We start from the raw sequence: 25,261 nt of genomic DNA, 5'->3' as shown, positions 1-25,261 counted from the left end.
CATTTTCAAAGCCACGTAACATTCCACGCTCGGGATACACCAGACTCTATTAACCCATCCCCTCTGGATGGCTGTTTTGTGGTTTCTTTCTTTTTTTTTTAACATTTTATTTATTTATTCATTAGAGATACACACAGAGAGAGAGGCAGAGACACAGGCAGAGGGAGAAGCAGGCTCCATGCAGGGAGCCTGATGTGGGACTCGATCCCGGGTCTCCAGGATCACACCCCGGGCTGCAGGCGGCGCTAAACCACTGAGCCACCTGGGCTGCCCCAGGGTGTTTTGTGGTTTCTAATGTTTTACTAAGTGTCTTCTGTAGGCGATTAGGTATTTTGTGCACTTTTCATCGAGGGGGAATTCATTTACAGTGATACTACGCGGGTCTCCGCTGTGTTCAATTTGACGAGTTTCGACAATTCTATACGTTGCTCACATAACAGCGTCTGACAATAAGATCTAGAACATTTTCACGTCCCTTCGTGCCCCCGTCCTTCAGGTCCCCGCTCTACCCAGGCAGCCGCTCTCCATCCCCAGAGATTACTTCGCTGGTTCCCCGGATCCCACCAAATGGAATCCTAACGCTGCGTATTCCTCTGTGACAGGTGTCTTCTGACACAACGTCTGTGACATTCACGCACGAGGTTGCATGCGTCACTGATTTATTCCCTGCAGTGGGCTGATAGCGCGATGGTGTGTGGATAAGCCAGTCAATTTATCCATTCCCCTGTCCTTGGATATTTGAGTTGTTTCCAGTTCCGAGCGATGATGGGATAAAGCCGCTCTGAACCTTCAAGTACAAGTCTTTCCGTGGACGTTTCATTTGCGGGCCTCCTAGGCAAACATCCAGGAGCGAACTTGCTCAGCCATATAGTAGACGCGTGTCATTCTGGCGAGTGCCCTTAACATTGTCACCTGGCGGGGCGCTTGAGTGGCTCAGTGTTGAGCGCCTGCTTTGGGCCCAGGGCGTGACCCCAGGGTCCTGGGATCGAGTCCCACCCACATCGGGCTCCTGGCAGGGAGCCTGCTTCTCCCTCTGCCTGTGTCCCTGCCTCTCTCTCTGTGTCTCTCATGAATAAATACATAAAATCTTAAAAAAAAAAAATCCAAAACATTGTCGCCTGGCAGTCGTGGTGCAGAACGGGCCAAGCAAAGATGGAAAACAAAACCCCGCGCCCCCACGATCATGTTTGGGAAGCGCCACAAGCCCCGGCCGCCCCAGAACATAGCACAGCGCAGCGCCCGTTCCTCCGTCGGCTTTGAGCAGAGCATCCTCTCGTGCTGTGCTCACACTTACACGCGGGGGCGGAAGCTACTGTGGGCATGCTGCCTTGGATTGCAGCCCAGCGTTGCCTTGAAGTCCGCGTTCATGTTCCGTAAGTGAGATAATGTGATGCCAAGGGCATCAAAAAGTCCTCCTCTCCCGCACTGCTTATCCTTATCGGACTTGTGTCATAACTCTCCATGGGGGCATATAAATGCCTTCTAAAGTCCATAATTACATAAAAAATTTAAATACAAATATCTGGGGGAGGGGATCCCTGGGTGGCGCCGCGGTTTAGCGCCTGCCTTTGGCCCAGGGTGTGATCCTGGAGACCCGGGATCGAATCCCACGTCGGGCTCCCGGTGCATGGAGCCTGCTTCTCCCTCTGCCTGTGTCTCTGCCTCTCTCTCTCTCTCTGTGTGACTATCATAAATAATAAATAAAAATAAAAAAAAAAAAAGACACTGTTTACAAATATCTGGGGGAAAGGCACCCTGGAGTCTAAACCTCCAGGGAGGGGTGAGTGAGTGATGCCCCTGCTGGCAGGTGAGAGAGCTCTATGTGAAGGAGCCCCCCCCGGCTCGGGGGTGGGGGTGGGGGCGGGGGGTCACCAGGGAGGGGGAGGCGGGGAGAAGCCAGAAGTCAGACCTCGCCTACCTCGGGCACCTGCCACAGAGAAGCGCCTCCAAAGCAAAGGCTGCACAAATATGGCTGGGATGGTGAAGGCCAAGCCGACAGAGCCCTTAAAAATTCAACACAGGGGGGCTGCTGGGGGGCTCAGCGGTGGAGCATCTGCCTCTGGCTCAGGGCATGACCTCGGGGTCCCGGATTGAGTCCCGCATCAGGCTCCCTGCAGGGAGCCTGCTTCTCCCTCTGCCTGTGTTCTGTGTGTGTGTGTGTGTGTGTGTGTGTGTGTGTGTGTGTGAGATAAATAAATAAATAAAATCTTTTTTAAAAAAATAAATAAGTACAGTTCTGAATGATGAGAAAGAGGCAGCCATGGGGAGATCCAGGGGAAGCGTGTTTCAGGCTGAAGAAACAGCACATGCAAAGGTCCTGGGGTCACAACCCGGTCTGGCATGTTGAAGGAACAGCGAGGAGGCCCGGGTAGCTGGAACAGACAGACCAAAAGGGGAGAGAGGGAGAAGGCAGGGCAAGCAGAGGTCGGGGCGCGGCGTTCAGGGCCTTGGGGGGCAGCCCGCGGCAAGGAGTTGGGCTTAAACTAAATACAGCGGGAGGTGGTTAGGAGCTTTGTGAGTGGAGGAGAACTGAACGGAGCCTCGTGTGGGCCGGGCACGATGCTGGGCGCCAGGCTCACGGCGGCGACGGAAACACCCTCCTTGCTCTCGAGAAATTCACATCGTGCCGTTTCTGTCAATGGACCCGGCATCATTCATTCACGGAACAAACATTTGATGAGGGGCTGCTGTGTGCCCGCCGGGTGCGGCCCTTGTGTCTGACGGGGACTCACAGCAGCAGTCGCGCCCCCAGGACCCCCGGACTACGTCGATGTGGAGCCCGATGTGGGACTTGATCCCAGGACTCCAGGATCACGCCCTGGGCCGAAGACAGATGCTCAACCGCTGAGCCACCCAGGCGTCCCCCAGGACTGTACTTAAATGTCACCTTCTCAAGGGGCGTCTGGCTGGCTCAAGCTGGTAGAGCATGTAGCTGTTGATCTTGGGGGCTGTGAGTTCAAGCCCCACGTTGGGTATAGAGCTTAATTAAAAAATTAAGAAAAGGTCACCTTCTTAAAAGAGGCTTTTCCAGCCCTCGGTTGCCGTTCACTGTGGTTCCACCCAGTTTCTTGGTGGCCCTTGCTTATTTATCTGTTTCCTGATTTATTTATGTATTTATGGTCCAGCTTATTCAGTGCTTTATCCGTAGCGCTTAAAACAGTGGTGGGCACAGAGAAGGCGCACGACGGGTAAGGGTGATTGAGCACCGCTGTGCGCAGGTACTTCCTAGATCCTGGGGGCCCAGCAGAGAACACAGGAAACTCCATTCTAGCCTGGAAGGCCCTGGCGGGGGAAGGGAGGAATCAGGTAAGACAAAACAAAAAACAAAAACAAAAACAAAAAAAACAAAACACAGGTAGACAAACAAGACAATGTCAAACAGTGAGGGGCTCCTGAAGACAGCAATGTCACACAGAGCTCTGGGGATGGGCTCCTGGGGTGATGGTGGTGGGGGTTGTGGTCACACATAACCTCTCAGCCTTCTGGGCCAAAGACAGTGAGAGTCAGGGGTGGAAGAGGGGGGCGCAGTTCCACGCAGGGGGAACAGCAAGTGCAAAGGCCCTGAGGTGGGAGCCAGTTTGGGTCAATCAATACTCGGTGGATAGACGAACGATGGAAGATTCTAGAAGGAACTGATTGCTGCTTAAGTTTGGCTGTGGAGGGCTTGGAGGGTGGGTAGGAGGTTGCCAGCTCCAGGGAGAAGGGAGCTTCTGGCCAAGGAAACGGCTTCGGCAAAGGCCCGGGCCGTCCGTTTTGGTTTTGTTCTGTCCCGGGAGTGGACAGGACCCAACCAGGGGCCCTGGGCCTTCTTGGAGCCCCACATCCTGGGACACAGAACAGAAACAGTTGCTGAAAGTAGGGGAGAGGTCATGGCAGAGCTGAGGCACCCAGACTTTGGCCTTTGCCCACTGCCGGCTCGAAAAGCACAAAACACCGAGATAACGGTCTTCCCTCCCTTCCCCCAGCCTGCCCCGGTGTCACTGGTCCTTAACCCCGTCCATCTCGCCTGTCCCCCAATCGGCAGCCAGGGACGGGCTGGGAGCTCCGGAGCCTATTTCAGCATCTTTTGGGGGTGGTGACAGAGCCGGGAGAGGAGCGAGCAGAGCCCCGGGGCCTGGTGTCACAGCCACCCGGGAGGGCGCCCCTACAGAGCCCGCTGGCCTGGCCTCGTGAATGGGGATTTAGCAGCTGGAAAGGTGAGTCCTGCCCAGGGCGCTGCGGGAGGGAGGGTCGAGGCCCAGAAGTCCTCCGAAGCTCGTGCGGGGTTGGAAGGAGCCTCACACACCCCATCGGACCGGCGGGAAGACCCAGAGGCCCAGAGAGAGCACGGAATGGCCAAAATCGTGCCTCCATCCCGGGGTGCCCTGTTCTCTCCTCTGGGAGCGGGGGTCCCGTTGGGCGGGATGGGAGGGCAAGGCGGGAGCTGGGTTTCATCAGCCTCGTAGGAGTTGGCCGAGCTGCTCACCCCACGCATGCACCTGTTGAGTACTTGGAGAGAAATCGGCTGCCGTGGCCCCGGGAGGGCCTGGGTCAGCTCGGCGGACCGTCTGGAGATGGAGGCTCCAGGGCCGGGGTGGGGGTTGAGCTCGAGCCACAGACGGACCTGGGTGGTGCACAGGTGCGATTTGGGAGGAGCGGGCACTGTGCGGTCCTCATGCCTGTCCCCTCCCTGCCCCAGATGGCTTCCTCCGCTGGTCCCCTGGACCCCATTGGCAGCCTGGAGCTCCTAGATCTCCTGTTTGATCAGCAGGACGGCATCCTGAGGCATGTGGAGCTGGGTGAGGACTGGGACCACGTCGGGGACCAGGTGAGCACACGCCGGGCTTTGCGCAGCATTTAGGGCTCGCAGAGCTTAGTCCTAGCAAAGCGCATCATCGTGTCGGACCTCTCGGCCACCCTAAGGAGTAGCTGGCATCAGCTGTTTCTCACAGATGAGGAAACTGAGGCTCGGCCCAGAGAGGGGCCGTAACTCACCCGGGGTCACACAGCCGTTTGGGGTTGGGGTCAAACTCAAACTCAGGGCTCAAGCCTCCGGAGTGGCTACCCATGCGACAGGATTGTGTTCAGGCTCTGACAACCCGGGAGGAGGAGGCATCAGCTTTCTGGGGCCCAGAAAGGACAATTGAGGCCCCGAGAGGACCCGTGGCTGGCTCGGAGTCACACAGCCATCCAGAACAAAGCAGAGCGCTTTTAATGCCCCCACCCCGTCCCCGTCTGTTCCCACCAGGTCCTACCAGGCCCGGACTCTGACGATTTCCTAAACTCCATCCTGGCTCCTGGAGACTCGGTCCCCAGCTCTCCGATCTGGTCCCCTGCAGCCAGTGACAGCGGCATCTCCGAAGACCTGCCCTCCGACCCCCAGGACACCCCTCCCCGCAGTGCAGCCGCCGCCACCCCCGCCGGCTGCCACGCCCTGGAGTCTGGCAAGGGCCTCTGTGCCTCCTACCACCCCGGACCCCCTTGCCTTGCCGGCGGCCCCGGACCAGCGACCCAAGCCCTGGAGGCCTCTGTGGCCATAGACTTGGGTGGGTTGCGCATCTTCGTCCACTTCCCTGGCCTCCTTCCAGGCGCACATTGTCCCCGCCTCTGGGATTGATGCTGGGGCCTATTCCCCCTACGGCGACCTCGAGTCCCTGTGGGGTTTAGAAATGAGTCAGAGCCGCTGAGCTGGGACGCAACCCTGGCGGGCTGGCTCCTGCCCCGGGTGCCACACTGTCAGCCTCATCTTTGAACCTCCTACATCTGGATGCTCCATGAAAGCATGGGAGGTCACGGGACCCTGGGCCTCCGGACGCTCCTCTGGGTCTGGGGAAAACTAGCCTTGTACAGAAGGCACCCCCACCCCACCCCCATGCGGCACCAGCAGGGTGTCCCTTGTCCCTTGAGCTCTTACTAGACTCATTGAGGAGTTGACAAAACTGAGGCTCAGAGACGTTTAGTGAGTTAACCAAGGTCATACAGCTCTGCCCAGGCAGGATGAGAACCAAGAGCAGTGTGACCCCGAAATCTGTGCTCCGGAGAGCAGCCTGCCTGTGGGTGCCAGGTGGGAGGGAGCCTGCGGTGACTTAGAGCTGTCCCTGCCCCCAGGGGGAGATAAGGCGAAGCCGGCTGGAGATCTAGCCTATAATCCTGGGCGATAACAGCCGCTCCCTCCTGGGCCAGCGGTGGGTCCCTCCGTAACGTCCTGGTGAATCGGCTTCCCCTTTGCCATCAGAGCGAAGACGGAGGCACCGCTTGGGGCTGTCTGCTTCATCCCAGGCCGTGCCCCAAATCTCCACCACGGTGTGGCTGGGGGCTATCCTGGCAGGCTTCCTGGAGGCGGCAGGTGGACGCCGGGAGCTCAGCTGCCCCCCAACCTGACGCTTCCCTGTCTGTGTCCCCATCTGCCCTGCTCAGAAATGTGGAGCTCAGGCCTCGGTTCTGAGGAGCTGGGGGAGCTTGCAGGCCCGCCTCCGTGCTGCAGCCTCACGGTGAAAGACCTCCTCCTCTCCGGCAGCGGCGCGGACCTGGTGAGCAGCCCCGACCCCAGCCCTCAGAGCATTAGGGCTGCCGCCGCGGTTCTTAGGACCCCAGTACCTCCACTTCAGAGCCCGGGGATACTGAGTTACAGGCAGGGTAGGGCACTCTCCACTGCGGTAGTAAATAACAATTTAAAAAATAGCCAAAACTGACCAAGCGTCTGCTTACTATAGGCCAGACATTCTCCTAAATGCTTTAGGAAGATCACCTTTCAATTCGCAGTGATGCTAATTATTGGGGCTCCTGCTGTATTAATTTTACTCTTGAGGAAGCGGGCACAGAGAGGGTCATTGATTTGCCTGAAGTCACCCAGCGGCCACTGGCTCAATCCCTGGGTTGGCCTATGGGGTCGTTGCACACCCACCCAGGGCCACCTGCCTTTCCAAGGGCTTCGAGTGCCCATAACCCAGGCCTGACAACCCAGTTAGTGCCCCCACTTCACAGATGGGGAAACTGGGGCTGATCAATGGCCTGGCATTCCTGGGTGGTGGGGATTGGTCCAAAGACCAACAGACTGCCCCAGTCGGTACCTTTGTCCTGGGGTCTGCTGTTCCTCAGGGCGACATCTCCAGGACTTTGGCACTTGGATTACAAAGTGCTTTCATTTCTAGTGCTTAGCTTTCGTGATTTAAATTTAACTAAACACTTAAAATTTTTTTTAAAGACTTTATTTATTTATTCATGAGAGACAGAGAGAGAAAGAGAGAGAGGCAGAGACACAGGCAGAGGGAGAAGCAGGCTCCACGCAGGAAGCCCAATGTGGGACTCGATCCCGGGACCCCAGGATCACGCCCTGGGCTGAAGGTGGTGCTAAACCGCTGAGCCACGCAGGGATCCCCTAACTAAACACTTTTTTAAAAAGGCAAATGCATCCACACAGGCCAAATCCCAAAGGCAAAGACAGGCAGCAGGGAGAGCGTCTGCCTCTCCCAAGGCTGCAGCTACCTCACGTCCCACAGAGGTCCCAGTGACTCCTTCCAAAGGGATTCCTTCTCCTTCTTTTATTTTTTTTTTAGGTTTGACATAATAGGAAGCATCCCACACTTACCATTGTTTTTGTCGCTTTATTTTTTAACTTGAGGGTTTTTTGTGCCGATTGCTTTATATCATGATACGGGGCCCCACCTTTTTCACAGCCCCCCTCCCCGCACATCTGGGTCATGCCTTATTTAATCCGTCCTGTATTGCCAGATAGCCCCGCTGTGTCCAGCCCTTTGCTATTGCAGACAGCGCTGCAGGGAATTGTCAGAGCCCAGAACAGAGCCTGGCACGTAGTAGGTGCTAACTACGTAGTTTTCACATGACTATTTGTTAAATGGATGAAAAGCCTGCGTGTCCGCCGTTTCGTCCACGTGCAAGGGCATCGGTAGGATCAGCTCCCGGCTCGGGGGCGTGGTACTGGCTCTCTTGAGCCCTCGCGCTGATGGGGACCTGACAGCAGGAGAGACTCGAGAGTTTTTCAAATCCAGGGCCGCTTTTTCATTTCCTGGAGGCTGTCGGTTTCCCTGCCCCCAGTGCCACGTCCCCATTTCCCCCACAGCAACAGCATCACCTGGCAGCCCCCCACCTGTTGCGACCTGGGCCCGAGCAGTGCCAGGAGCTGGTGCTGACAGAGGACGAGAAGAAGCTTCTGGCCAAAGAAGGCATCACCCTGCCCACCCAGCTGCCCCTCACCAAGGTGAGCTGGGGCTCCGGGCCCGGCCCCCTTTCCTGCAGCCACCTGCTCCTGAGTCCCCCCCCCCACCATGAGTCTCCTGCGCTGCAATGTTAGGGCACATCTGTCTGTCATTGGAGCCTGGAAATCCATCCTAAAAGCCAACTCAGCAGGCAGGACTTGACACCCCAGAGCCGAGGGTGGGCTTACAGGCAGCGGCGGTTTGGGTGCTGGGAGCCATCCTGGTGCCCTTCACTCTTTATCACAGCCCCTTGCAGGCCAGAGCTGCCCAAAGGGGTGACCTGCAGGCCAGGTACGTGCAGCAGACAGGCTTCCTCTGCTGCATTAAAAAAAAAGATTTTATTTATTTATTCATGAGAGATGCACAGAGAGAGGCAGAAACACAGGCAGAGGGAGAAGCAGGCTCCCTGCGAGGAGCCAATTCGAGACTCGATTCCAGGACCCCGGGGTCACGCCCTGAGCCAAAGGCAGACGCTCACCCGCTGAGCCACCCAGGTGTCCCTGTGCTGCATTTTGTTTAAATTGGTTGCTAACAGTTCTCTGGCCGGGAGTCTTCATACAAGAGTTCCGTGACTGTGGGCCACGTACTCCCACCTCCACGTGCAACCAGCTCGCGGCAGCCCCCCGCCCTCCTCTCCCCCCCCAAGCCTGCTTCACTCAACTCCCAGTCCTGGGCTTGCGGTTCTGGCAGGCAGGACAGTCCTTGGCCTCGGTACCCGCCGGCCCAGGCTTGGCCAGAAGGTGGCGCGAGCGCACCAGTGTGCAAAGTCCGCGGGCCAGTTCCTAACTGGGATTGGGATCTGGGAAAATCTCAGGGCCCAGCCCCTCCCACCCTGGAGACCCTGCAAGAACTTAGAGGGAGTCATCGGGAGTCTTCCCCGGGCGGGCCGGGAGGGCTCCCGCGGGAAGGGCGTGGGGCCGGGCAGCCGAGCAGACCGTCCTCCCCATGTCGTTGTGCAGTACGAGGAGCGAGTGCTGAAAAAAATCCGCCGGAAAATCAGAAACAAGCAGTCGGCCCAAGAAAGCCGGAAAAAGAAGAAGGAATATATTGATGGCCTGGAAACTCGGTGAGGCTGGGGGCCTGAGATGCGGCCCTTGGGGTGAGGGAGGCGACCGATGCCCGGGGACGGGTGGGTGCCACGTGGCTAAGGTCACAGTGTGGGGAGCCTACAAAATTATAGAGGTTTCCTCGCTCTCTCGGGCAGAGGTCATTTTTCATGTGAATTGCAAGGTTGGAAAGATTCCTAGAGAAGACAGAGGCTTGGTCTCGGGGATCCCTTATTCTCCTAGAACCAAGAAAGGAGAATATATATTTAACCTGTTTTGTTCTGGCTCTCTGCCCGAGGGTGGGGGGCTTACTCCCCTGGTCTGAGCATCCCTGGTCCTCAGCTGGCAAGGCTTCCTCCAGAGTGTGTATGGGAAGGATGGGGATGGGGGTTTGGGGGGGGGTCAGTCCTTCTCGGCAGAACTTCCTCAGCTGAAAAACTCCAACCCCCGTTTCATCCAATCACCTCTTTTTTTTTTTAGCTCCAATCACCTCTTAACTCATATAAGAGGACAGGCTCCGGTTTCTTCTTTACCAGAAACATAACAAGGGAACGAACTCAGTTTTTTTTTTCTTTTAAGATTTTATTTATTTATTTATGGGAGACACAGAGAGAGGCAGAGACACAGGCAGAGGGAGAAGCAGGCTCCCCATGGGGAGCGCAATTTGGGACTCGATCCCGGGACCCCAGGGTCACGACCTGAGCTGAAGGCAGACGTTCAACCACTCAACCGCTGAGCCCCCCGGGCGCCCCACAAGCTCACTTTCCAAACTGGAACTGACTCGATGGAGTGTTATATGTTTTCCCAAGTCAGTTTTGGGGTGCCATACATTTCTGGGAAGTTGTCCGTTACAAACATACCCCCCAAAACGGTTCGTAGTTGTCTCTTATTATCTTGCTAAGCTCTGCGCCGTCGGCAGTCGTGCCCATTTTAATAAACTCATGCTGTTCATCTGTGCCTTCTGTTTCTCCTTCATCTTCTTGACTCATCTTGCCGCAGACTTATTTATTGGATTATTCTTGCCAGAGAACGGCTTTCTGGCTTTCCCCTCCCCCCCGCCTCCCGGATTGTTGTGTTGTAGTTCTTTATTTCTGCTCTTAACTTTACTATTTGTTAAAATCTGTTTAAATACGATGAGTTGCCATATAGTGTATTACTAATTGCAGCAGTAGAGTTCAGTGATTCATCCGTCTTATTGCTCTTAGCTTTGGTACGTTCTTCCTTGATGCTTCATGTTGGAGGAAGTCTGTTCTGTCGTCCTTTTGCTAATTTTCAACACGTGTGCGTCCAGCTTGTCGAGCTGTATAAAGGCTGGTGAAGGTCCGAACCCGCCACGCCTCCCTGCCCCAGCCTTTCCGTTAGCTGCCCCTCGTGCACATACTGTGATTTGCACCATTGTCATTACCACTGGGTTCTTGGGTCTTCCTTAATCCACATCATGGATTCTTCTCTATCCTGTGAGTTATTAGGAGGGCCTCTCAGTTGTGGGTGGAGGGCTTATTCCTTCCCCTGGGTACAACATGAAGACCTGCATGCTGGGATTTGAGTGCTTCGGTTCCACATCTGAGTGGTCTGGGCCAAGACATGCTCATAGATGGCTGCAGGTGGGAAAGGTGGGGCCCCCACTTGGATCTGGGATCCCTAGGTGGACGGATCTCCGTCAGCATGTTCCTCAGATGCGATCTGCGAATCTTTCTTTCATGTCGTTCTCCCAAACACCGTGAACTAGGTAATTGTCCCATTTTACAGGTGAGGGGACTTAAGGCAGAGAGTAGAGTGGCGTGAGCTCACGGGGAGGGTGAGGATTGTAACCTGGTTCTCCTCCGACTCCCAGTCATCCAACTACTTGGTCTTCTGGAAGCATCCCTGCCCAAGTTTGGCATCCCATTCCCAGTCCTAGGGGCACTGGCTGGAGTGAAGCCCCCACATCCATGCAGAGATGGGATCTAGGAGCCAGGCAGACCTGGGTTCAAATGCTGACCCTGTCCGCAGACTTGCTGGGTGGTTTTCGATGAATGACTCCCCGTCTCTGGCCTCGGGTTCCCCACCTGTAAAATTGGACCTCATGGGGAGATGTCAGCTGGGCCGGTTGGTGACATGGGCATATGATGAAGGTCACTGTAACATTCTCCTTGCAGGATGTCAGCCTGCACTGCCCAGAACCAGGAGCTTCAGAGGAAAGTCTTGCATCTCGAGAAGCAGAACCTGTGAGTCTTGGTCTAGCTGTGGCAGAGGATAGGGGGAGCGGGCCCCTTGCAGGAGAGGTGGACAATGTGGGTGACAGCCTCTGTGACGGCGAGGCAGAGCAAAGGGTGAGGGCTCCCCCTAGAAAGGGGGCAAGGTGCATGGAGGAGGGCACTCGGATGTGGGGGCAGGTGTTTCTAGTGAAGGAAATGGCAGGTGAATGTCCAGAGGCTGGAAACTCCGTGTGCTGGAGGACTGCATGTGGTTCTAAGAGATGCAGCCATCTACTCGATATTTATTTGGCACCTCATCTGTGCCAGGCATCGTTCTGGGCACTGGAACCCAACAGTAAACAGAGTCTCCCTACTTTTGGAACTCATGGTCTAGGGGGAGACATACTCAAGACAAATGAAACTATATTAAAAAATTATTTTCAAATACTAATTGTCACTGAGAAGAGGTGAAGGCACTGGAGAATGAGTGGGGGCTATTCTGGGCAGGGAGGTCAGATAAGGCAACTTTTGAGCTGAGACTTGATGGATGAGAAAGAACCAGCTGCTGCAAAAAGACCTGAGGGAATAACGTCCTTGGTACAGAGGGAACTGGCATGTGCAAAGGTCCTGGAGCAGGACTGGGTCTGGCATGATGGTGGAACAGCATGTGGGCCCGTGTGGCTGGAGCAGAGTGGATGAGGGGGAGAGAGGGAGGAGGAGAGAGGAGGGGGAGGACGGAGCAGGTTGTGCAGGGCCTGGGGGCCATGGGGGAGGACCTGGGCTTTTACCCCAGGGAGGTGGGATCCCTGGGAGGGTTGAGAGAAGCCCACTTCCATTGGAAAAGTGCTGTCTGCCTACTGCTTGGAGCATTAACCCTAGGGGGCAGGAGAGGCCTTAGGGGGGCAGAGTAGAGGCTGGGGCTGGCGTTTTGGTGAGAGAATAGCGGCCTGGATCAGGGAGGTGGGGGTGCAGAGAAGTGAGTGGGTGCCCGGGGGTGGGATGTTCAGGGAGATTTACTGAGGCAAAGAGGGGGAATCTGGGACTTTGAAGACCAGTGGGGCCATGAGGGATGAATGGGATTCAGACACCAGCCAGACTAGGAGACCCCAGAAATGGATGGGAGTCAGATCATGGCCCTGTGGGGCTCAGCCAAGGCCCACCCATTCCTGCTAAGGTCTCTCCTGGAGCAGCTGAAGAAACTCCAGGCCATTGTGGTCCAGTCCACCAGCAAGTCAGCCCAGACGGGCACCTGCCTAGCGGTAAGTCCTGGTCCCCAGAATAACGGGGGTCCTTGGCCTCGGCAGAGGGGTCTGTGAGGGGAGCTGAGCATAACCCAAGCCCCAATTTAAGCACGATCCTGTCTTCTGGGCCTTGGTTTCTTTGCTCACAGGGTGGGGGGAGGGATGGGGTGACCTCCCCCATCTCTGCCAGGTCCTGCTGTTCTCCTTTGCCCTCATCGTCCTGCCCTCCATTAGCCCTTTCGTCGCCAACAAAGCCAAGCACGCCGGAGACTACGCACCTGTTCGAGGTAGGCGGGCTAGGGACGCTCTGCCCCCCCAAACCCCTCTGGGCTGCACCATGCGCATTGTTCCCTTGTTTCCCCAAAGGGCCTCTGGGGGACGGGGAGGGGACCCCCTTGTCGCTACACCGTGATGCTGGGGCTAGAGAACGGAGGGACACCAGTCCCCCACCCCATCCCTCATGATCCTCCCAACCCCTGCTCAGTTTTCTCCAGAACTTTGCACAACGACGCTGCATCTCGTGTGGCCCCCGACGCCATACCCGGCTCCGAGGCCCCAGGACCACGGCCCAAGGGTGGCACACCCCAGGAAGGGTCTCCCGGCAGCCCCGTGGCGGACTGGGAATCTCGCACATCGGCTCTGGACAACTGGACAAAGGGGCTGGACAACTCGACCCTGATCTCGGACAACTCGACGCTCACCCTGCGCAACTCGACACTCATCCCGGACAACACAACTCTTGTCCCAGACAATGCGACACTCATCCTGGGCAACGACTCGGAGAAGCTGAACCCGCCAGCCACCTTGCTGGGCTGGACTGCGCCTGAGCCAACGCTCAGCTCTGGGCGGGTGGGATTGGAGGCAGCGGGGGAGGAGCTGTGAGCAGCATCGGGACGTGCCCCCCGCCCCCCAGCCCCTGGGCTGAGGGGCCCTTGTGTGGACAGCGACGGGCAAGGGGGTGAGAGGCGAGACCTGGCGGAGGAGCCGGGATGCAGACGCACAAACTGTACACTCACGGACCCAGAGACGCACAGAGCACGCTCAGACACGGGGCGGCCACAGGGCCACAAAGCCTGAGAAATACACAGACCCAGGCGGAGGCCAGGCGGACACACGCACACACCCCGCGCCCCCGCAGCTCGCCTGCCCGGGACTCCTCCCTGCGCCTGCACACAGGGAAGAGAAACCCGCGGACTCTGCAGGGACCCTGACCCCGGAACCACGGCCCACGGCCACCCCTCTTTTCTAAGATTGTAGAGATCCTTAGTAAAGTATTTTGGCAGAACACGGCCGGCGCGAAGCAGGGGGGGGGGCTGTGCCACAGTCCAGGGCCCGGCCTCTCCTCTTGGAAGCGGCGGGAGAGCCTTCAGCACCTTGGAGAGCGGCCGCGAGCGCCGCAGGGCCCGCGGGGCGTCAGGTGTGTGTATGGGGAAGGTCTGGGGCCCTGCCCACCTGCTCAGGCTTACGGATGAGGAGACTGAGGCACGATGGAGGTGAAGGGCCCGGCTGGAACCGGCCGTGCCTGCACTCTCCGAATGCGTGGTGACTCCCCACCTGCTCTGCGCAGGTGCAGGTGCTTGGGGCTGTGAACCAGACCAAAGGCCATGGCCTCTCCCCTCGAGGCGCTCACAGCCCAGGAGTGGAGGGCAATATTTAGAAACCATGCGGCTGGGGAACTGCCCTCCGCCGCCGCCCCCAGGCCTGACTGCACGGAGGCCTACAGACTCCATAAGGGGCAAGGGGACCATGGATTCCGGCTCCGTGGCCCCTCCGGCCCCCTCCTCCCTAGGACTAGGACCTGCCACAAGGTTACAAGTGTCAAACACAGACTCAGATGCAAGAATCTCTGCTTTTATTGCATTGAAGACTTCTCTGGAAGTCTGGAGGAAGGCAGGTGGACACACCTGTTTCTCCCTCTAGCTCCAAAGGCAGTGCAAACCCCTACTGTCTGTGCCACACAAAGTCTGGCTTCGTAATGGTGGCTCTGCCCCAGCTTGCCTCCTAGAGGGACTGTGAAGGCGATTTGGGGGAGGCAGAGGCTGGGGAGTGTGAGAGCCCGGGGGGGCAGAGAACGTCAACTCCTGTTTAGACTGGAAACTAGGGAGGGCCTGGCCACACCTCCCCAGAACACCCTGAGTCAGGGACTGGGGCACGGGGAGGAGCAGGTGCCTGGGGTGTCAGGTCCAAGGTCAGCTTCCAGGGTGAAAACGCTCCTCCCCAGGCCCACACCAGAGGCCCCTAGAGCTAAAGAGAGAGGCAGTGGAGAGTGAGCCTGCCCCGGGGCCTGGAGCCCAGCAATCAGCACCCTGAGGTCACCCTCTCCCACCCTCAAGGGCAGGTACGAGTAACAAAGTGAGACCAATAAGAAAAGATGAATCCACGGTTTCTACAAAAAGCCCCACCCTCCCCGGGCTCCCTGGTCAGCTGGGGGCCACCTCGGCCTTCACCCTTTTGGGGGGCCTGTGTGGTACAGGACTGTCCAGCCGCTCCCTCTTGGGGCTGCCGGGCCCAGAGCCATTGTGCTGGGTGCAGGGCTCTGTGGAGGGCTCCTGCTTGGGACTGGCGGGTGCTGGGCCATTGAGCTGGGCGGGCGCCTCCTCCTTGGGCTCGGGCTTGGGTGCGGGTGGGCGGGGCAGGGGTGGCAGCGCTCTCTCCAGCACGCGGGGACCGTCCCAGGCAGGGATCTCCAGGCCCAGGTGCTTCATAAGCCTGGTCATGACCTCATCCACATAGCCGTGGATGCGCAGGTCGGCATGGCGGTCCTGTGGGGGCAGAGACAGGTGGGCTTGGGCAGAGGCCTGGAGGGGAGGGAGGCAGGGGCAGGGAGGATGTCAGGGTGGGCCCAGGACATACGTGCTTTGTGGGCTGAAGGTTGACAATGACCAGTCGGCCTCCTCGGCGCTTAGTGGCGAGTGGCAGGTTCCCGCTGGGCCGGATTTGCAGGGAGGTGCCCAGCGTGATGGACAGGTCTGCGTTCCTGGGACAGGACGGCAGAGTCAGATCGAGCCCCTTCGACCCTGTGCCTGGGTCTGGTGCCCTCTGACCCCTGGGGTTCAAGGCCCTCTGCCCCCCCACCCCACCCCGTGCTCCTGCAACACGCCCAGCCCTGGGAGGCTAGCTCTCTCCACACCCACCTCTGCTCCCAGGGGCCGCCCACAGCTTTCAGGCTGCCCTGGGTCCTGCTCCGGCCGCTGCCCTTCTGCCTCAGCCACCTCCCTACCCTGTTGCAGAAGCAGGGTCATTGATGGGGGCAGGACCTTCAACACTTGGGGCTCAGGTTCTAACCTGGCTCAGCCACTTCTGGGCTGGGTAGCACTGGACAGAGAAGTCCACGTGCTGAGGCCTCAGTTTCCCTGCCTGCAACACAGGCAGGGGGCAGAGTGTGTGAGTAGCTGCTGTTATTAATAAGCCAGTGAGGCCCAGAGAAGGCGCAGCCTGCTCTCCCAGGAAGCCCTTCCTGATGGCCCTGGGCTGGCGCCACCTGCACTTCCACAGAGACCCCCACCCCCACCCCATCCGGGCTCATCTGAGGGTCAGACCTGCTGGCCTCGTCGGCAAGAGTGAGGTCCCGGTCAGGCAGGGCGTCCTCCCAGTCCAGGATGGTATCCCTCAGCTCCCCCCTGCAGCGGAGGGCGGGGATCAGCACAGAGACGTGCACCCTCCCCCGGAGTCCAGGTGCCGCGAGAGGTCACTCACCTGCAGGCCCGCAGCCCCCTCGCTTTGGCCACAGTGCAGAGCCGGCCTGTGGCCCTGAGGCCCATGCTGCCCACTACGGTGTCCCGGACGTACTGCCTGTGTTGGGGGAGGAGGGGGGCCAGCAGGGCCGGGTCAGCCCACCACTGCTCCCGGGGTTCCTGCCCTGCAGCCTGAGCGAGGCTGCTCTCGCCCTTCCCTGTTCTCCCAGGGAAGTGGGGGCCGTACGACCAGAATCTAAGCGTGAGGAAACATGCCACAAACCCAGAGCAGGGAAAGGGGGGGCTTCCACAGCGCAGCTGGCCTGGCTGCACCCCTGACACCAATGCCGCGGAAGCAGAAAGGTTGGGAAGTGTTCCAGCAAAGGAGACTGGAGACTGGATCCTAGGCCGGATCTCAGACCAGGACAGAAACAAGCCACAGGAGCACTGGGAACCCAGGTCACGGCCTGATTGTCTACATTGCCTTCCGCGTCCCGGCCTGCACGACTGGCTGTGGCCGAGAAAGAGCAGAGCTCCTGGGAGGTACGTGACCTGCGGGTCAGGGGTGGTGGACACGAGGGGCCCGCCACTTACTCCTCAACAGCCCAGCAAGTACTGACAAAATGTGGCAAAACAGTAACACAGCTGTCAAACCTATGTCGGGATCAGCAAACTATGGATCAAACCTGGCCCTTGGCCTCCTGTTTTCATGAATAAAGTTTTATTTGCACACGGCCAAGCCCATTCCTCCATGTGTGGTCTACGCGCCTCTCACGCCACAACAGCAGAGCCTGTAGTCCTAACAGAGACCGTCTGGGCCACAAAGCTGGAAATGTTTGACCCTCTGACCCTTTCCAGAAAAAACCTGCTGAGCCCTAGTCTAGGCAAAGTACAAGTTCATGATAAAATTCTTGTGAGTTTTCTATAGATCTGAAATTTTTTCAAAATAAATTTGGGGACAAAATTTTTTGGGGGGGACAAATTTTTTTTGAATTGGGGGGGCCCCACCTGTGCGGCCGCTCAGCCAGCAGGAGGAGACCCCCCCCCCAGAGCGCACCAGCTCCACGAAGGGCTCTGGTTCAGCCTTCCCAGAGTGGGCGGACACACTCCTGTCACACTCTGCCATGGGTTGAATTGTGTCCCCACCTCGCTGCCCACACCTGGCGCCCCCGCCCCCACCCTCCCGCGGCACTCACGTCTTACACTTGACACATTCCTCTACGAACATGTTTCCGTGGAGCTCCGCCAGCTTGTCCCTGTGGGAGGAGAAGGGAAACACTTGGCTGTGGCACGGGGTTCCGACTCCTGAGGCTTCAGGCTGAGCACTAAGCCCTCCTCCTCCAGGAAGCCTTCCCGAAGCCCTCAACCATAGATCAATGGACTCGGTCCAGCGCCTCTGGCTGCTGACTCCATCATCCTCACATACAGCCTTACGCAGATGACCCAGCCTCCCTGAGCCTGAGGAATCATTAACCCTCACAGCTGACCCCACCTTCGTACACAGGCAGCCTGGTCCGTTCACAAAATCCATCCACAATCGTGTTGGAACCTCCGAATGTCACCAGGTCGAAAGGACAGGAATTCTAATCCCTGGTTTGCAAAAGAGGAACCTGAGGCGATGGGTGGCCCGGGGGTGGGGAGCAGAGGAACGTGGAATCAACTCCCGGCTCTGTGGCTGTGTGACCTTGTGTAGGTCACTTAACCTCTCTTGCCTCGGGCCCCCATCTGTGAAATGGGACAACAGAGCCTAACTTTTGGGATTTTTGGGAGAACAATGATCAGGCCTGGAAGGCTCTTCTCCTGGCTCCGTCACCTCCCTCACGTCCCCACTCAAATGTCAGCCTCCCTGACTTGCAACTCCTGCCCCACCTTCCCCATTTGTTCCACAACAGTGATCACCGCCTGACACAGATTTTGATTTGCTCATGTCTTCTGTTTCCTCCCCACTGGAGCATGAGCCCCAGGAGGGCGCACCTTCTGTCTTGTGCACCCAGTGTCCTGTGTCTAGAACAGTGTGTGGCCTGCAGTGGGCTCGGGGTAGTTGTTGGGTGTGATCTACTTTGCTCCTGTCTGCGCACAGTGGGTGCTGGGCAATTAGTGCTTATTCCTCCACAGTGGGACTCAGGCCCACTTCAAAAGAGGACGGGACAGGGGCCTCATTCACCTGTATAAGCAGAGAAAAGTCTTTTTTCCTGGACCCTCGCCTACCAAGTGTCGCCCGCTCATGTCAACCGCTGACCCGGCTCTTGCCTGCACCCCAAGGGGAAGACCCGGCCAGCCCTAACACAGTGCTCACATTCACTACACGAGTGACAAAGGGGAATGTTAAAGCCCAACAACAAGTTCTAAACTGTGAGCACCCTTCCTCCCGCACCCAATTCCCTCTCGGCCTCACTCCAAGCAAGATTTTGTAGCGGCCTGTGGCTGGGCTATGGTGCTGGTGGCTGAAGGCTGTGCTGTAGGACAACAGAGGTCCAGAGCAGTCCGGGCTGGAATCACCCTGGGACCAGAAACAGGGACCCCATTTCTCCAGATATGCCCAGGAGGCAGCGACAACACACCATAGGGAGTCCTACTGAGTGCCAAGTGCTTTTCCCTGCTGCCTCACTCCATTGCCACGTTGGCCTCACGAGCAAGGGGCCGGCATCAACGTTCATTTTACAGATGAGGAGACTGAGGCCCAGAGAGAGGGAGGGGTGGCCTGCCCCAGGCTGAGCCAGCCCGGGAGCCTGGCGTTACCTGGGGAAACCGGAGCGCACATGCAGCCCATCCACATTCTGGCTGACCAGGAAGCGGAGGAGGCCCACGCGCTCCAGCTGCACCAGTGCCATGTGGGTCTGCGTGGGCCGCGCGCTCTCAAAGGTGGTGTCGAATTTGGGGGCCAGGCCCCGCTCCTCCATCGTCCAGACGCCATGGGGGCCCCTGAAGGCGGCAAGTGGGGAGAGACACGGAGAGTTTAGGATTCAAGGAGACAGGGGTAGAAAGAAAGAGACAGAGCATAGACAGAGAATCTTGGAGACTGGGGGCTGGGGGGAGAATGCGGGGCAAAAAATTATTCATTCCAATCCACATTTTCTGCTGCTGCACTGAGCCTGGCCCTGCACTGGGTGATGCTGGGGTCCTAGCAGACCCGGGCCCTGCCCTTGAGGAGCCCTCCATCCTGTGAGAGGAGGAGACACAAGTGGCCACAGACTCTGCAGCTGTGGGGCTGGAGGAGCCCAGTGGAAGTGGGTGGGGGGGGCTATGCATGGGGGCCTGGGAAGGCTTCCTGGAGGAGGCTGAGCTGTCTCTTCAACTGTGCGAGGATAGGGCAGAGCAGAAGGGGTAAGCAAAGGCCGAGGGGGCTGGTGATAGCCTGTGAGCTTGGGGACATGCGAGGGGTCTGGGGGCCCCAGTAGGAGTAGCAGGGGCTGAGGCTGGAGAGATGTCCCGAGGTGGGGTCAGGAAGGGCTTGGATTTCCAGCTTGAAGTACCTGGGACTCTCCTGTGTGGCAGTGGGGAGCCACGGCAGATTAGGGAGGAGGGGTGGGGGGGAGTCACCCTTAGAAGTCTCACATTCCTCCCAGAACCAGGAATCTGCCCTCCTGCTGCAAGTCTGGGCTGAGGCCTAGGGAGGGAGTATGAATGCGATAGGCCTGCTCTAGGGGGCAGGGTTACAAACTCAGCCCCTACTGGGGTCCCTGGGGTGGGGTGCCAGTTTGAGACCCTTACACTTCAGCAAGGTTCTTGTCTAACAACAGGATGCCTGAAGCAGGAAGGAGTCTAGACACTGTCTGGTTGCACGCCCTTGTTAATAGGTGAGGAGGCTGAGAGCTTGATGGTTAAAGCCACTTGCCTGGCGCCAGGTCTGATAGAAAAATATTTGCAAGTGAGCATGGAGCTAACTGCTCCTGACCTTCCCATCATCTGACGTAAATAGAATCCCTTCCCCCCACCCCCCACCCCCGCCAAAAAAAGGGACACCTGGGTGGCTCAGCAGTTGAGCAACTGCTTTTGGCTCAGGGCATGATCCTGGAGTTCCAGGATCGAGTCCCACATCAGACTCCCTGTATGGAGCCTGCTTCTCCCTCTGCCTGTGTCTCTGCCTCTCTCCTTCTGTGTCTCTCAAGAATAAATAAAATATTAAAAAAAAAAGAAAGAAAGAAACCCAATATTTAGGCATGTGTGATGAGCCCAGGCAAAAGACTACATTCTGGAGATCCCTGGGTGGCTCAGCAGTTTAGTTCCTGCCTTTGGCCCAGGGCATGATCCCAGGGTCCCGGGATCGAGTCCTGCATCGGGCTCCCTGCAGGGAGCCTGCTTCTCCCTCTGCCTGTGTCTCTGCTTCTCTCTCTCTCTGTGTCTCTCATGAATAAATAAATTCTTAACAAAAAACCCAAAAAACAAAAAGACTACATTCCCCAAAATCTCTTGCAGCTAGGCATGGCCAGGTGACCAGGTCCTGGAATGGGATGTGAGCAGAAGATTGAGCATGCCTTAAAGGGACATGTCTGCAAGGGCAGGGTCTTCCCCAAGCTCAACACCCCCAGGGGGAAGGTGGCAGGAGGGGTTCTGATGCCCAAGCCTCTGTGAGCTGACAGGGAGCTGCTGGCTGTGTGGCAGCCCTGCCTCGGCTTCCCCTCCACGCCCACAGACCTGAAGTCTGGGATGCCCGAGGCGGTGCTGATGCCAGCACCTGTGTGGAACACCACGTTGGAGGACTGCCAGACCAACTGTGCCAGCTCCCACACCTTGCGCTCCAACTCCTCAGGCGGGTCGAAGATCTGTCAGGGGATGGAGCAAAAGGGGGAGGTCAAACTGTGTCCCGGAGGGCAAGGTCACTAGCCACAGGCGGGGAAGCCCTGCCTCATCCAGGGGAGAGAACTCACTGGAAAAGGCAGCTGGTCCTCAGGTCCCCCCTCTGCCCACAGCCCTCCAGGACTCCCCCAGGGTAAAAGCCTAATCCTTCCCAGTGGCCCCCAAGGCCCTGCACACCCGCCCCATCCTGTCCCCCTCTCCCCCTCGCCCGCTCTGCTACAGCCACCCATGCCTCCTCACTGTACCTCCAACACACCAGGCCTAGGCCTGATCCTGTGCACGGGCTGTACATGGCTCCTCCCTCACCCCCTTTAGGTCTCGGCTCAAAAGGCCCCTCGTTTGCACACCCAATGTTCACAGAAGCATCATTTACAATCGCTAAAATGGGGAATCAACACAAGCATCCATCGATGGATGAAAGGATAAACACAATGCGGTCCATCCATGTCCGGAATATGATCCAGCCCTAGAAAGGAAGGGATCCCGACACCTGCCCCCGCGTGGGCGGACCCGAGGACACCGGGCTCAGGGAGAGGACCCAGACCCAGAAGGACACGTCCTGCAGGACCCCACTCCCAGGAGGTCCCCAAAGGAGGCCCATCCACAGAGACAGAGGAGGTGGTGGGAGCCAGGGGTGGGGCAGGGGGCAGGGGTCAGTGCTTCCTGGGGACGGGGTCTCCGTGTGGGGAGACAGAAGGTTCTGCAGACAGTGCTGGGGGTGGTCGCACAACAGCATGAGCGTGTTCTATGCCGCTGAACTGTGTACTTAAAGATGGTTAAGGTGGTACATTTTGCCACAATAAGAAAGAAAGAAAAGAAAGAAAAGAAAGAAAAGAAAGAAAGAAAGAAAGCCCAAAAGTCATGTAAACGATGCCTCCTGGGCTCTGGTTTCAGTGCAGCCCCAGCTCTCACCACCGCTCCCGGCCTTACTTTTCTCCACCCTCTACTTTCTTATATTTACTTGCTCCTCGGGCGTCTTCCTGCCAGAATGAGGGGGTTTGGGATGCCCTGTGCCCCACTGTGGCCCCAGGGCCTAGCAAGCACCTGGCTGGTGCACAGCAGGTGCTCAAGAAATGTCTGTGGGCTCAGGCGACCGACCGGCAGGAGGAGGAAGCGGAGGAGACAGGGGCTGGGGACGGGGCTGAGGGCTCGGGCTGCACGAACCGCTCACGCAGAAGGCACAGCCCAGCCCGCAGCGGATGGGGCGACCCCCACCCCGACCCCGCCCACGGGGGGGCGGGGGACCCAGAGGGGCAGGGACTCCCCGCTCGTCCGGCAGCGGCGGAGGGGTCTTTGTGACACCTGAGCCCGTCCCTGCAGCCCAAACCCTCCCCCACCGCCTGGCACGTGCGGCCCCCGCGCTCCCGCCCCTGGGCTCCTCTCCGGCCTAACTCGCGCTCCGAGGGCGTTTATTCGCCTCCTCGCCTCGCCCTCCCTGCAGCTGCGCCCCGGCTTCCCCCGTCACCCGCTCGGCCCACCCGGGGCTGGGGGCGTCCGGGTCCCCGGGAGCGCAGGGGGCGTCACTTCCCGCCCCCTCCTCCCTGGGAAGTCCCTCCCATTGTCTAGCCTCGGTGCCTCCCGATGTTCCCACAATGCCCCGCTGCCGTCCGGCCCCGCCCAGCCCGCGGCGCTGCGGGCGGCCTGCCGGACTCCGGGCCCCGCTCACCTCGGGGAGGCCGCACTTGCCCTTGTCCGCGTACGGCGACAGTCCCGCCGCGTAATTCACCGACATCCTCGCCGCCCCAACGGGAACAATAAAGTTTCTCTTGTTGAGGCCGCTTCCGCCGGAAATGGGGCGGGCCGGGGGGGCGGAGCCGCGTTCCACCGCGCTCGCCGGGCCGCTCCCTCCAAGGCGCATGCGCCTCGCCTGTCGCCGCAGGCGCCATGTCAACTGCTGGCAAAGGGAAGCCGGCCCGCTTGGACGCGGTGGCGGCTGGCGGGAGACCGCGGCGAGCACCCCGCGGAGATTTGTGCAGTCACCCCTGAGATGAGGGGCACAGGCGCGCCTGGGTGGCGCAGTCAGTTAGGCGTCTGCCTTCGGCTCAGGTCGGGTCCTGGGATGGGACGCGGGTGCGGCTCTGCTCCCCTGGGAGCCCGCCCCTCCCTCTCCCTACTTGTGCTCGTAAATGAATTAAAAAAAAAAATCTTGCAAAAGAATAAAATGAGGGGCACAAGTGGCCAGCGCGTCCCCTTTGCTCTTCTTGCAAATGAGCAAATGGAGGTCCCCACGCCACCCCCCGCCGTCGCCGAGGCCAGGTGCTTCCCGTCGAGGCTCTTTCTGCTGCACATTTCGGGAGTTTATGAAAGTCACAAACGCAGGGTACTCGTGCAAGTGTGCGGCGGGGGCCTGGTGTGTGCAACGTGGGGCCTTGGACGCCGCTGCGGATTGCCCAGCGCTGCCCAGGTGCGGGGCAGTCTCCCCTGGGCAGGGCAGGTGCGCCGCTAGGAGACCGCTCAAGGGCACTGGGGCTGGTGGCCTCGAGGATGCGTTGAAGAAACGCGCGGGGGAGACGCTGGAGAACAAAGGCGGCACCTTGTGGCGAGAGATGGACACAAACCGGTGACCGGGGGATGGTGACTCTGGTGTGATTAAGGTGCCATGAGGGCACCGGGCGACAGGGAGCTCAGAGGAGGCACCTGACCCAGCCTGGGTGCACCTGGGAAGGCTTCCTGGAGGAGGGGGTGTTGCAGCAAAGATCCGAAGAGTGAGTAGGAATGAGATGGGGAGAGCGAGCGGGTTGGGAGTAACGTAGGGTAGAGAAGGGGCATTCCTGGTGGAGAAGCAGCAAGTGCAAAGGCCTGGAAGGGAGGTAGAGGGTGGCGGAAGAGCTCGTTGGCCAGCAGGCAGCCCCGCGGCCAGCCTGTCTCCTCCCTCTGCTCATCCCCGGCCCCCTGGGGCAGCTGCCTTCTCAGAGCCGATCGGGTGTCTGAGCTGAGCGCTTGGAGCTGCTGGTGTGAGCTGGTGGCCCAGCCGGGAGCAGGTAATTGGAGCCGGCAGTGAGCGCGGAGGCTGGTGCTAGAGTCACTGGAGTCGCAGGAGGTAGGAGAGGAGGAAGTGAGGGAAGCCTGGGATGGGGCGCCCCTTAGGACTTCAGCCCCTTGCCTCTGAGCCCTGGTGTGAGGGAGAAAGGAGAAGCCCGCATGTGTCCCAGCTGTGGCGAGGAGCTACCCAGGCACCCTCACATGCACACACACACACACACACACACACACACACGTGCACACGCTCATGCATGCACTTCCCACTTCCCAGCCTTTGCACTGTCTAGGGTACATACCCTCTTTAACTGCCACTGTCCCTCTCAGCATCCTGCCTGGCCATCAGGTCCTGCTTTATATACCATCACCTCTTCCGGGAAGCTACTCCCGTCCCCCCAAGCCCATGGTTCTCTCCTGTCCTGGCAACCTGTGGACTCTCTTGGGTGTCTTATTACACCCTGCTCTGGGTGTGATTGAGACAGAGGTAGAAGAAAAAGAGTAGGGTGAGTGCTGAGTGAATGGGTATGCTGATTGGTGGAGGGGTGGGTGGGTGAATGAGTGATCAGTAGATAGAAGGGTGGGTAGATGGAAGGGTGAATGGATGAATGCGCCGTGGAGTGAGTGGATGGGTGGGTGTTGGGTGTGTAGATAGGTGGGTGGGTGTGTAGATGGATGGATGTGTGGGTGTTGGATGTGTAGGTAGGTGGCTAGGTAGATGAGTCGGTGGGTGCATGTTGGATACGTAGGTGGGTGAGTACGTGGATGGATAGGTGGGTGTTGAATGTGTGGATGGGTGGGTAGGTGGATGGATGGGTGGGTGGGTGGGTGCATGTTGGATGTGTAGGTAGATGGGCACGTGGATAGATGGGTGGGTAAGTGGATGGATGGTTGGATAGGTAGATGGGTGTTGGATGTGTAGGTAGGTGGGTGGGTAGGTGGATGGATGGGTGGGTGTCGGATGGGTGGCTAGGTGGATGGCTGGCTGGATGGTTGGCTGGATGGTTGTCCAATATGTAAGTGGGTGCATAGATGGATGATAGGTGGGTGGTGGATGAAGTATGATTGAAGGGTCATGGGAAGGTGAGTTGGTGGCTGGTAGCCAGCGGGTGTCTGTACAAACGCTCAGGTAGGAGGATGGATGCACTGGGGAAC

The 25,261-nt window shown here is 58.5% G+C and overlaps 3 protein-coding genes across 19 annotated transcripts in view; 2 read left to right on the top strand and 1 right to left on the bottom strand.

Moving 5' to 3' along the window:
• The first annotated feature begins 4,040 nt into the window (after positions 1-4,040).
• Positions 4,041-13,946, top strand: CREB3L3 (cAMP responsive element binding protein 3 like 3). 2 transcript variants are annotated; one of them, XM_072787790.1, is made up of 10 exons: positions 4,041-4,196; positions 4,679-4,807; positions 5,228-5,525; positions 6,397-6,509; positions 8,060-8,197; positions 9,155-9,261; positions 11,380-11,448; positions 12,593-12,677; positions 12,894-12,946; positions 13,144-13,946. In XM_072787790.1, exons 2-10 carry the CDS (start codon positions 4,679-4,681, stop codon positions 13,484-13,486), a joined length of 1,335 nt encoding a protein of 444 aa, XP_072643891.1. In that variant the 5' UTR covers positions 4,041-4,196; the 3' UTR covers positions 13,487-13,946. The 2 variants fall into 2 exon arrangements, with proteins under 2 accessions (XP_072643891.1, XP_072643890.1); XM_072787789.1 differs by having other exon boundaries at positions 12,850-12,946.
• A 548-nt stretch (positions 13,947-14,494) lies between these two features.
• Positions 14,495-25,261, bottom strand: part of SIRT6 (sirtuin 6) — a 12,021-nt gene continuing 1,254 nt past the window's right edge. The window contains exons 1-8 of one of the 11 annotated variants that reach the window (XM_072787791.1): positions 22,797-22,953; positions 20,969-21,096; positions 19,073-19,255; positions 17,530-17,589; positions 16,356-16,451; positions 16,199-16,279; positions 15,513-15,636; positions 14,495-15,421 (exon numbers count right to left, since the gene is read on the bottom strand). In XM_072787791.1, the coding sequence (XP_072643892.1) occupies positions 15,080-15,421; positions 15,513-15,636; positions 16,199-16,279; positions 16,356-16,451; positions 17,530-17,589; positions 19,073-19,255; positions 20,969-21,096; positions 22,797-22,862 (1,080 nt within the window). In that variant the 5' untranslated portion in view covers positions 22,863-22,953 and the 3' untranslated portion in view covers positions 14,495-15,079. Of the gene's footprint in view, positions 15,422-15,512; positions 15,637-16,198; positions 16,280-16,355; positions 16,452-17,529; positions 17,590-17,825; positions 17,922-19,072; positions 19,256-20,044; positions 20,180-20,968; positions 21,097-21,375; positions 22,057-22,091; positions 22,672-22,796; positions 22,954-25,261 lie in introns of those variants that run through there. The other 10 variants (XM_072787794.1, XM_072787795.1, XM_072787798.1 and 7 more) reach the window with 10 other exon arrangements.
• Positions 23,004-25,261, top strand: part of ANKRD24 (ankyrin repeat domain 24) — a 24,752-nt gene continuing 22,494 nt past the window's right edge. Inside the window, exon 1 of one of the 6 annotated variants that reach the window (XM_072787777.1) lies at positions 23,004-23,835. The gene's annotated coding sequence lies outside the window, so the exon portion shown is untranslated. Of the gene's footprint in view, positions 23,836-23,889; positions 24,171-25,261 lie in introns of those variants that run through there. The other 5 variants (XM_072787783.1, XM_072787779.1, XM_072787778.1 and 2 more) reach the window with 5 other exon arrangements.

Source organism: Canis lupus, chromosome 19 (genome assembly GCF_048164855.1).
Source record: "Canis lupus baileyi chromosome 19, mCanLup2.hap1, whole genome shotgun sequence".
Classification (NCBI taxonomy): Eukaryota; Metazoa; Chordata; class Mammalia; order Carnivora; family Canidae; genus Canis; species Canis lupus.
This window is presented reverse-complemented; position numbering and strand designations above follow the sequence as displayed.